The 12548-nt window shown below is 45.5% G+C and overlaps 1 protein-coding gene across 1 annotated transcript in view; it reads right to left on the bottom strand.

Moving 5' to 3' along the window:
- Positions 1-5036: 5036 nt before the first annotated feature.
- Positions 5037-12548, bottom strand: part of smpd5 (sphingomyelin phosphodiesterase 5) — a 41113-nt gene continuing 33601 nt past the window's right edge. Inside the window, exons 6-8 of the mRNA XM_072507999.1 lie at positions 9595-9658; positions 8606-8765; positions 5037-5479 (exon numbers count right to left, since the gene is read on the bottom strand). Coding sequence (XP_072364100.1) covers positions 5348-5479; positions 8606-8765; positions 9595-9658 — 356 coding nt within the window. The 3' untranslated portion in view covers positions 5037-5347. The remainder of the gene's footprint in view (positions 5480-8605; positions 8766-9594; positions 9659-12548) is intronic.

Consider the following 12548-nt stretch of genomic DNA (forward strand, 5'->3'; position numbering starts at 1 on the left):
CCCCTTGCTTCCTCAATACTACCTGTCCTTCTACAGATCTTCGCATCATCTGCAAACGTAGCAAGTGCCTTCAGTTCCTTCTTCCAGAACATTAATGTATATTGTGAAAAGTTGTGGTCCCAGCACAGACCCCTGAGGCACACCACTAGTCACCGACTGCCATCCTGAAAAAGATCCCTTTATCCCCTCTGCCTTCAGCCAATCCTCTATCTATGCCAGGATCTTACCCTTAAGACCATGGACTCTTAACTTATTTAACAATCTCCTATGCAGCACCTTGTCAAAGGCCTTCTGGAAATCTAAATAAATCCCATCCACTGGTTCTCCTTTGTCTAACTTCCTTGTTACTTCCGCAAAGAACTCTATAACAGATTTGTCAGACACGACCTCCCTTTGACAAAGCCGTGCTGACTCAGTCCTATTTTATCATGCACTTCCAAGTACTCCGCGATCTCATCTTTAATAATGGACTCTAAAATCTTACCAATGATCGAAGTCAGGTTAACCGGCCAATAATTTCCCATCTTCTGCCTCCCTCCCTTCTTAAATAGTGGTGTTACATTAGCCACTATCCAGTCTCCTGGGACCTTTCCTGCCTCGTGATTCCTGAAAGATCACCACCAATCCTCCACAATCTCCTCAGCTATCTCTTTTAGAATCCTGGGGTGTAGTCCATCAGGTCCAGGTGACTTATCCACCTTCAGACCTTTCAGTTTCCCCAGTACCTTCTCCTTCGTGATGGCCACTGCACTCGCCTCTGCCCCCTGATTCTCCTGGAGCTCTGGCATCCCACTGGTGTCTTCCACCGTGAAGTCTGATGCAAAGTAACTATTCAGTTCATCTGCCATTTCTTTGTTTCCTATTATTACTTCTCCAGCCACGTTTTCCAGAGGTCCAATGTCTATTTTTGCCTTATCTTTTATATATTGGAAAAAAACACCTCTTTTATGTTATTTTGGGGGGGGGGGGTGGTCAGGAGCTAAGTTAATCGCTGTAGGATTCCTAACCTTTGACCTGTCCTGGTAGCCACAGTATTAATGTGGCTGGGTCCAGTTCAGCTTCTGATCAATAGTAACCCCCAGGATGTTGATTGTGGGGGATTCAGTGATGATAATGCCATTGAATCTCATGGGGCGATAGTTTGATCCTCTTTTGTCAGAGAAAGTCATTGTCTGGCACTTGTGTGATGTGAATGTAACTTGCCACTTGTCAGCCCAAGCCTGTTGTCCAGGTCTTGCATTGCATTTGGATACATACTTTGTTTCTGTCTTCACAAATGAGGACACAAATCCGATCCCAGAAATGTTGGAGAATGAAAGGTTTAGTGAGAGGGAAGAACTGAGGGAGAGCAACATTAGTAGAGAAATGGTGCTGGGAAAACTGATGGGATTGAAGGCGGATAAATCCCCAGGGCCTGAGAATCTGTGTCCCAGAGTGCTTAAGGTGGCACTGGAAATAGTGGATACATTGGTGGTCACCTTCCAGGATTCTCTAGACTCTGGAACAGTCCCTGCAGATTGGAGGGTAGCTCACATCACTCCGATATTCAAAAAGGGAGGTAGAGAGAAAGCAGGGAATTATAGACCAGTAAGCCTAACATCGGTAGTGGGGAAAATTCTTGAATCCATTATCAAGGACTTTATACCGAGAAAGCAGTGGCAGTGTCAGATCAATCAGTGTCAGCATGGATTTATGAAGGGAAAATCATGCTCCACAAATCTGTTGGAATTCTTTGAAGAGGTAACCAGTACAGTTGACACCTGAGAGCCAGTCGATGTGGGATATTTGGACTTTCAGAAGGCACTTGACAAAGTCCTGCATAAGAGATTCTTGTGCAAAATTAAAGCGCATGGGATTGGGGGAAATGTATTCAGGTGGATAGAAAACTGGTTGGCGGAGAGGAAACAAAGAATCGGGATTAGTGGGCAGCAAGGTAGCATAGTGATTAGCACAATGGCTTCACAGCGCCAGGATGAACGGAGAGTACAGATCGACATGTGGCAGCATATCATTGCTATAACAGCAATTTAGCTTAAGGAGGGGCAGAATAGCAGCTATTCAGCCCTGAATAGAGTTTGTACGCAGGATGGAGAGGGGATTAAAAAATGGGGATAGCATTATTGGTTAAAATAAAAAGGGGCAGTCACATTGGTAGGAGTGTAATATAGACCCCTAAATAATAGAAAGGAGTCAGAAGAGCAAAAATGTAATTGCAAAAATAGGGCAGTAATCGTGGACTTCAACTACCCTAATATCAACTGGAGTACGAACAGTGTGAAGGGTGAACAGAGGACACAAGGTCCTTGAGCTGCATTCAAGAGAACCTTTTTTAGCCCCCTCATAACAAGGCCAATGAGGGGTACAATTCTAGATTTAGTCTTAGGGAATGAAGCTGGGCAAGTGGATAAAGTAACAGCACCATTTTGAGGATGGTGACCATAATACAGTTGGATTTAGCATCATTATGGAAAAAGAACAGGAGGAAAAGTTCTAAATTGGGGAAGACAAATTTTACTCATCACTAGGAGACATTCAATGGTCTAATTCTACATGCTTAGTGTAGTCATGTCCCCACAAAGAAAAAGGGTAGTACTGCCAAATCTAGAGCCCCCTGGTTAGCTAGAAGAATATAGGCAAAGGTAAAGCAGAAAAAGATTATGATCGTCACAAAAAGACAATACTGTAGAAAGCCTAGAGGGGTATAAATGGTTTGGGGGGGGGGGGGGGGGGGGGGGGGGGAGAAAGAGTAAAAATGGAAATTAGGAAAACAAAGGATACAAAAATATTGGCAAAGAAAATCCCTAAGATTAAGAGCAAGAGAATAACTAAGGAAACGATAGGACTATCAGAGATGGACATGCCAATTTGTGAGCAGAGTTCTCAATGAATATTTATTTCTCTCTTCACTAAGGAGTGGAATGATGCAAACATTCAAGTTAAAGAGGAGCATGAAATATTAGATATGCAGTAAGCAGTGAGAGAGGAAGTACTGGAGGGTGCTGCCGTGCTTGAAGGAGGGTAAATCACCAGGGCCAGATGGATTGTATCCCAGGCTGTTAAAGGAAGCCAGGGAGAAAATAGTAGATGCTCAGAGAATCATTTTCCAATTCTCACGAGATACAGGCAAGATCCCAGAGGACTGGAAGTCCGTGAACATTGTATCATTATTTAAAAAGAGTGCGAGAAATAGGCCATAAAATTATAGGCTGGTCAATCTGACATCAGCAATGGGCAAATTATTGGAAACAATTGAGACACCGGATAATCTATCCTTAATAGAATTTTGGTAACAAGGAAGATTGATGAGGGTCATGCAGTAGATGTCATCTCCATGGATTTCAGTAAGGCATTTGACAATGTCCCGTATGGCAGACTGGTCAGGACAGTGATATCTCATGGGATACAGGGAAAGGCGGTGGGTTGGATCCAAAATTAGCTCAATGACAGGAAACAAAGGGCAATGGTTGATGGATGTTTTAGTGAATGAAAAATTGTTTCCAGTGGTTTTCCACAGGACTGAATGTTGGGGCCCTTGCTGTTTGTTATCTACATTAAGAATTTAGACTCATGTGGGTGGCGTGACGGGGAAATTTGCAGATGACACAAAAATTGGCCGTGCGGTTTATAGTGAAGAGGATAGCTGTCGACTCCAGAATGATATCAATGATTTGGTTGAGTGGGCAGTGAAGTGGCAAATGGAATTCCATCTGGGAAAGTATGAGGTAATGGATTTGGGGAGGGCAAACAAAGCAAGGGAATACTCAATAAATGGGAAGATATCGAGAGGGGTTTCAGGAAGTGCATGTCCACAGAGCCTTGAAAGTGGGAGAACAGGTGGGCAAAAAAACATGGCCCTTTATTGGGCGAGGAATTGAATACAAAACAGGAATGTAATTTTAAAGGTGGAACTGCATACAATGCTGGTTAGGCCACAGTTGGAGTTGTGTACAGTTCTGGTCACATCACAGGAAGAAAATAATTCCTCTGGGAAAGTGCAGAGGAGGTTTACAAGAATGTTGCCAGGGCTGGAAATTTGCAGCCAGGCAGAAGGATCGAATAGGCTTGGGTTGTTTTCCTTAGAACAGGAGGCTAAGATGTACAAAATTATGAGGGGCACTGCACTGTTGGGATTCTATGGATCAATAGGGTAGACAGGAAAGAGTTGTTTCCACTGGTTAAGGGGTCAATTACCAGAGGGCATGGAGTTAAGATGACTGGATTAGAGAGGAGATGAGGGAAAAGCCTCTTCACCCAGAGGGTGGCAGGTATCTGGATTTCACTGCCTACGTTGGTGGCTGAGACTAATACGTTCAACTTAGTTAAAAAGAAAGATACTTGAATCTGCATCTGAAGTGATGTTACCTGCAAGATTACGGAGCAGGTGCTGGAAAATGGGATTAAAATGAGTGACGTGTTTCTTTTTGGCTGGTGCAGACACAATGGTTCTGGATTATTCTTCCTGCCACATCAGCGATAAAAGGAGTCCAACACATCTTGCTTAAAGTGTCATTTATACAGTGCAAACAGAGGAAAACAGTAGGCGTAGGCATCATGACCCACTTAATGCTCCCCGCAACACCCTTCTTTACATCCACTATTAGATACAGGTCAGCATTGATGACACCTTGCACAAGGTATTAGGTCTCTGGCTCTCCTGTGCCATCTTGTTTTCCTCTGGTTCTGTAGGAGACTTTGGCACACTCCTATTTCTCCCTCAGGGTAACTAGTAACCTCAGTGATAGCGGAAACGAGCAGTTTAAAATCAGAACCACACTTCATCTGGTTCATTCCTACTGGTAATTAGGCAGTGAATCAGTCTCCATCTCAATTAAAGGTGCCCATCTCAATTAAACGTTCTTTCCCATGAAAGTGGTTCCTGTTTCTTGCATCCATGATGAAAATTCAGCCCAAGTGCTCCATTCTCTCTCAACAATATCCCTCATCTTGAAAAGCAGAGGAAATGTCAGAATAATCAAATTTCCTGTTCTGGGCAGTCTTGGTTTTATTTAGGTTTCTTAAAACTGTAAGATCAAAGGTTTCTTCTGTACACTTCTAAGGTTTTTGGCACTTTCCTTGTTGATCCTTTTTCTTTTTAAAAAAATTTAGAGTACCGAATTAATATTTTCCAATTAAGGGGCAATTTAGTGTGGCCAATCCACCTAACCTGCACATCTTTGGGTTGTGGGGGCGAAACCCACGCAGACACGGGGAGAATGTGCAAACTCCACACGGACAGTGACCCAGATCCGGGATCGAACCTGGAAACTCGGCGCCGTGAGACTGCAGTGGCACTGCGCCACCGTGCTGCCCTATTGATCCTTTATCTGAGGGAGTGGCAAGGGGGTGGTCAAAGTTCATCGTCTAGGTCATGGTTGGCTTCACCTTCCTCTGGTGCCATGGAAACGAAGAGTCTCATTCCGACAGGAAGGTGGTCTGTTAGTCCAGCCAGCTGTGTGATAAAGGTGAACTCCTCCAGTTCCTGCCATGAAGAATGAATAAATCAGCATAATCATTTCCCTCCATCAACAAATCAGGATTTTTTTCCCCTCAGTGGAAAACCTGTTGGGTCAAATGGCCTCTTTCTGCATCATAAAGATTCTGTGATGAAACAGCCTACCCCTTACTCCGAGATATTTCCTAGTTCTAGACCTCCCCAGTCAGAAGAAACATCCTTCCAGTATCTACCATGGCAAACCCTGCCAGAGTTGTATTTATTTTAGGGTGACACAGTGGTTAGCACTGCTGCCTCATGGCACCGAGGACCAGAGTTCGTGTGGAGATTACACACTTTCCCTGTGTCTACGTGGGTCTCACCCTCTCAACCCAAAGATGTGCAGGTTAGGTGAATTGGCCATGATCAATTGCCCCTTAGGTGTCCAAAAGGTTAGCTTAGGTGGGGTTACTGGGATAAGGGAATAGAGTGGGAGCCTGACCCTTTCAGAGGGTCGGTGCAGACTTAATGGGCCAAATGGCCTCCTCCTGCACTGCAGTGATTCTCTGAATGAGATGATCCCCATTCTTCTGAACTTCAGAAAGTAAAGGCCTAGTCTATTTAATCTTTCCTCACAGGGCAATCCCTCCATCTCATGAATTACTTTAGTGAACTTTTGTTGCAATCCCTCTACAGCAAGTGTATCTTTTCTGGGCCAGGAGACCAATACGTTACAACATACTCTAGGTGTGGTCTCAACAAGGCTTTGTATAATTGCAGTAAGACATCTCCACTCAAACCTTCCTATAGTGTGGCGACCAGAACTGAACACAGTACTCTAGCTGTGGCCTAACCAGCATTTTAATCAACTCCATCATAACTTCCCCACTCTTATATTCTATGCTTCGGCTAATAAAGGCAAGTATCCCATATGCCTTCTTAACCAACTTATCTACCTGTCCTGTTGCCTTCAGGGATCTATGGTCATGCACCCCAAGGTCCCTCAGATGCTAACCACTGTCCTATCGTGCTGCCCCATTTGTTTAGTTGGTTCATTTTGTTCTAATGAAAATTTTCTTCAATAAAAATATGGAAAAAACCTCCTACATTCATGTCCAGATCATTAATGTACACTTCAAATAGCGAAGGACCCAGCACCGATCCCAGTGGTACGTCAGTGGACACAGGCTTCCAGTCACAAAAACAACCTTTGACCATCACTGTTTGCCTCCTACCACTAAGCCAATTTTGAATCCAATTTGCCCTGGATCCAATGGGCTCTAATCTTCTTGATCAGTCTCCCATGCAAGACCATGGCAAAAGCCTTACTGAAGTCCATGTAGACTACATCAACTACACTCCCCTCATCTACATGCAGAGTCACCTCCTTGAAAAATTCAATCAAATTTTAAGATTAATTCTGACCTTCAAAATATTTTTCAAGTTTCCCTATCACTGAAGCTAGACTCACTGACATGTAATTTCCTGGGTTTTCCCTACTTCCCTTCTTGAATAAACGTACCACATTAGCATTTCACCAGTCCTCTGGCACCTTTCCTGTGGCCAGAGAAGATTTGAAAATTGTCAGAGCCTTTGCAATCTCCTCCCACAGGAAGGAGGATTTGGAGGAAAATGTAACTGGTCTGATTAGTAAGTTTGCAGACGACACAAAGGTTGGTGTAATTGCAGATAGTGATGAAGACTGTCAGAAGATACAGCAGGATTTAGATCGTTTGGAGACTTGGGCGGGGAGATGGCAGATGGAGCTTAATCCGGACAAATGTGAGATAATGCATTTTGGAAGGGCTAATGCAGGTAGGGAATATACAGTGAATGGTAGAACCCAAAAGAGTATTGAAAGTCAGAGAGATCTAGGTGTACAGGTCCACAGGTCACTGAATGGGGCAACACAGGTGGAGAAGATAGTCAAGAAGGCATACGGCATGCCTGCCTTCATTGGCCGGGGCACTGAACATAAGAATTGGCAAGTCATGTTGCAGTTGTATAGAACCTTAGTTAGGCCACACTTGGAGTATAGTGTTCAATTCTGGTCGCCACACTACCAGAAGGATGGGGAAGCTTTAGAGAGGGTGCAGAAGAGATTTACCAGGATGTTGCCTGGCATGGAGGGCATTAGCTATGAGGAGCGGTTGAATAAACTCGGTTTGTTCTCATTGGAACAACGGAGGTTGAGGGGCGACCTGATAGAGGTCTACCAAATTATGAGGGGCATAGACAGAGTGGACAGTCAGAGGCTTTTCCCCAGGGTAGAGGGGTCAATTACTAGGGGGCATAGGTTTAAGGTGCGAAGGGCAAGGTTTAGAGGAGATGTACGAGGCAAGTCTTTTTACACAGAGGGTAGTGGGTGCCTGGAACTCGCTGCCGGAGGAGATGGTGGAAGCAGGGACGATAGTGGCATTTAAGGGGCATCTTGACAAATACAGGAATAGAATGGGAATAGAGGGATACGGACCCAGGAAGTGTAGAAGATTTTAGTTTGGACAGGCAGCATGGTCGGCACGGGCTTGGAGGGTCAAAGGGCTTGTTCCTGTGCTGTACTTTTCTTTGTTCACAGCAGCCTAGGATACATCCCATCTGGGCCTGGGGATTTATCCACTTTTAAGCCCACTAAAATTGTTAATACCTCCATCTCGAAGCTAATTTGTTCAAGTACATTACAGTCCCTCTCCTTGATTTCTATACCTACATTGTCCTTCTCCACAGTGAACACAGCTGCAAACAACTCATTTAAAACCTTCCCCATGTCTTCCAGATCTGCACACATAGTCACGTTGGTACTTAATGGGCCCTACTTTTTCCCTGGTCATCCTCTTGCCCTTCATATACTTATAAATGACCGAGGGATTTGTCTTTATTTCACCCGCCAGTTATTTTTTCATGCCCTCTTCGATCTCTTAATTTTTATTTTTTATAAATTTAGTGTACCCAATTCATTTTTTTTCCAATTAAGGGGCAATTTAGCATGTTCAATCCACCTACCCTGCACATCTTTGGGTTGTGGGAGCGAAACCCACATAAACACGGGGAGAATGTGCAAACTCCACACGGACAGTGACCCAGAGCCGGGATCGAACCTGGGACCTTGGCTTCTGCTGTTTTGAGCGGTGTTGGGTGAATGGGACTGGGAGAGTTGGGATAAGTCAGCAAACTCACAGTCGTCACTCCTTTTGCAACGGTGTCTTCCCGATACAGCAAGTAATCAACCCTGCGTCCACCTTCCACGTTTCTGGGCTCTGTGCTGTCAGTGGAGCTGACAGCAGGGTTCATGGGGAACGCCAGGTACTGTTTCCTTAATTCTTCAATTTCCAGGGCCCTGAATGGATTGAAAACGTTTTGTGTTTTGAACCTGGGATTATGCAAGTATTTTCCCTCAACTACTCTTGCAGCTATTCGTCAGGTGCGAGGTACCGAGACAGGCAGACAAACAAAGTCCACTTATAGTTCAAAATTATTTACTGCACACTGAGCTATTTGAGTTTTTAAATACTGCAAGGTAGGTAGCCCATTCAGAATAAAGAAATGAAAAAACAAATTTACATTTATTCCTTTCACAGCTCGGCATCGGAAAGCACTGTACAACCAGATAATTACATTTTGAAATGTCGTCACTTATAATGTAGAAAATGTGGCATCCAATTTATGCGAAACTCGACCTCACAGGCAACAATATGATAAATGACACAATCATTTTAAATGTTGATTGAGCGATAAACATTGGCAAGGGACTGGGGAAAAGTCCTCAATGGTCCTTCAAAATGGTGCCATTTGATGCTGCCAGTCATCAAAGGCGGTAAAACCTTGGTTTAACATCTCACTAAAAAGACGGCACCTCCAGCAGAGCAGCATTCGCTGAATACCTGCATATATTATTGGTGTGGTCTCGCCAAAACCCTGTACAATTGTAGCAAAGCTTGCTTATTCTGGCATTAAAAGTTCCCTTGCAAGGAAGCCAACATGCTACTGGTTTTCCTAATTGCTTGCTATGCCAGCCTGGACTATGCGTACGACCTCTGAATCAGAAGGTTGTGGTTTCAAAGTCGAGAGCTGCCCAGTGAACCCCAGCTGCCACACGTCCTGGGAGTTTTGTAGTTGGGCTCAGTTCTGCTGCTGTTTTGTGCACGGCCTTTCTTGCCCATACTCACCTCTGCAAGTTTTCTGGGTTCATCACTGGGGTTTCATACATGGCCTTTTGTTCTAACAATGTACCTAACAAAAAAAGTATGACAATTTAGACAGTGGAGGGGTGAAGAAAGGTGGTATTGAGTAGAGCGCTGAGTGTTGGTGTACATGTGGAACCTGACATTATAGAAACAAAAGATGACCATACAGTGCATTGAGCTTGCTCCACCATTCCAAGTTTTATTGTTGATCTTGGGCTTCCTCCGTTTTCCTGCCTGCTCCCCATATCCCTCGATTCCTTGAGACACAAGCCTTATATATAATTTTGAATGTTTCAATTAGATACGTCTTTCATTCTCCTAAATTGCAGAGAATACTGACCCAACCTACACAGCCTCTCAACTCACTCACCATTTTACTCCGTATCCTGACTTGGAAATATATCACTGTTCCTTCGCTGGGGCAAAATCCTAACAGCACTGTGGGCACACTTACACCTCTGACTGCAGAGGTTCAAGGAGGCAGCTCACCACTACGTTCAAGGACAACTCGGGATAAATGTATTTATCCCGAGTTAAATAAGCCAGCATCCCATACATTTTTAAAAAATAAATAAATAAATTTAGAGTACCCAATTCATTTTTTCCAATTAAGGGGCAATTTCGCATGGCCAATCCACCTAACCTGCACATCTTTGGGGTGTGGGGCCGAAACCCACGCAAACACGGGGAGAATGTGCAAACTCCACACGGACAGTGACCCAGAGCCGGGATCGAACCTGGGACCTCGGCTTCGTGAAGCTGCAGGGCTAACCCACTGCGCCACCGTGCTGCCCTCCGTAAATTAATTTTTAAAAACTGTCTCATCCAAGGGAGCAATCTAGTGAACCTTCGCAGTACTGCCTCCAAGGCAAGTATGTCCTTCCTTAAACACGGAAGCCAAAACAGCTTACCTTTCCACCTTGCTTGGTATTAGTAAATTTAAATACATTACTCACTCTCTTTATCTAAATTATGAATGTTGACTGTAGATAACTGAAGCCTCGGTACTGATAATCTAATCTAATAATCTTATCTTTATTACTGTCACAAGTAGGCTTACATTAACACGGCAATGAAGTTACTGTGAAAATCCTCTAGTCGCTACACTCGGGTACACAGAGGGAGAATTCAGAATGTCCAATTCACCTAAACAAGCTCGTCTTTCGGGACTTGTGGGAGGAAACCGGAGCACCCGGAGGAAACCCACGCAGAACATAGAACATAGAACAATACAGCGCAGTACAGGCCCTTCGGCCCACGATGTTGCACCGAAACAAAAGCCATCCAACCTACACTATGCCATTATCATCCATATGTTTATCCAATAAACTTTTAAATGCCCTCAATGTTGGCGAGTTCACCACTGTAGCAGGTAGGGCATAACTCTTGCCCTGCGGTGTATACTTATCCCTTTCCATCATTAACGTAAACTTTTTTTTTTTTTCTCAAAGTCTTAAACTACAGTCCATTCCACAGACCCAGGGGCGCGATTCTCCACTCCCACGCTGGTTTGGGAGAATCGCCTGGGCCGCCAAAATTTCCGGGGATGCCGGTCCGACGCCCTCCCGCAATTCTCCCAAGCAGCGGGAACGGCCCCGTCGAGTTTCTCGGGCCGCAGGCCAGAGAATTGCCGGAGACACCGAAAATGGCGATTCTCCGGCACTCCCGCTATTCTCAGGCCCGGATGGGCCGAGCGGCCAGGCCAAAACGGCGGGTTCCCCCCGGCGCCGTCCACACCTGACCGCTGCAGTCGTGAGCAGCGCGTGAACGCTGGGGGGGGCGGCCTGTGGGGGGCCAAGGGAGGATCCTGCACCGCCGGTGGCTTTACCTGAAATGTGGGGTGGCCCGCGATCGTTGCCCACCGATCGTCGGGCCGTCCTCCCTGAAGGAGGACCTCCTTCCTTCCGCTGCCCCGCAAGATCCGTCCCCCATTTTCTTGCGGGGCGGACTTAGAGAGGATGGCAACCACGCATGCGCGGGTTGGCGCCGGCCAACCCGCGCATGCGCGGATGACGCCCGTTATGCGGCGCCTGCCGCGTCACCTATGCCGCGCCGCTTTTACGCGGGCGACAAGGCCTGACGCGTGTAGATGACGCGGCCCCGATCGTGGCCCATTGTCAGGGTCTGAATCGGTCTGGACCGGGGCCGTTCCGCGCCGTCGTGAACGTCGACAGCGTTCACGACGGCGCGGCCACTTCGGCGTGGGAGTGTCCTTTATTCAGCCAAAGCCCAGTTTTAAATTAACAAAATAGGCTTGATGAGGATATATTTTTATAAAATGAGGGCCTATTCCGTCACAATGTGAATATAAATGAGCTACATTGTGAGCCTTACTGATAATCGTAAATTGGTTGTTACGGGGTCAGACACGGGGAGAACGTGCAGACTCCACACAGACAGTGACCCAAGCCATGAATTGAACCCGAGACCTGGCGCTGTGAAGCAACTGTGCTAATCACTTATAGCACTCCCAAATCGTCACATATCTTTTCCTCTCCCCGATGCATTGTAGTGCCTGAAACTGAGACTCCAGCTTGGCAACTCGGAGCTGAACTTCGTCGAGCTGCAGACACTCATGCCAGATGTTGTCCTGGTTCACATTTGCTCGCCAGAGTAATGCGGCAAAAGTGACACCTATTTCAACGTCAAACTTGCAAATTGAACAAATGGCTTGGGCTCTGAGATTACTACTAAACTGATTACAGTAAAGCTATCCTGCAGGAACTCTAAATCACACACACTTGCAAATAAGCTTAAGGCCACCACGTTTAGACCGGAAAGGGCCCAGTCTACCTTAAATCACCCAGCAAGGGCACAAAATCTCAAATCTGAGCAACAGATGAAGTTGGCTGTTTAAAGCTGATACTATGCAGCTGCAACACAAATGGTGGTCTCTATTAACATGATACTGCGTTAAAAGCCAAAATGACAGTCTG

This window comes from Scyliorhinus torazame, chromosome 6, assembly GCF_047496885.1.
Source record: "Scyliorhinus torazame isolate Kashiwa2021f chromosome 6, sScyTor2.1, whole genome shotgun sequence".
Classification (NCBI taxonomy): domain Eukaryota; kingdom Metazoa; phylum Chordata; class Chondrichthyes; order Carcharhiniformes; family Scyliorhinidae; genus Scyliorhinus; species Scyliorhinus torazame.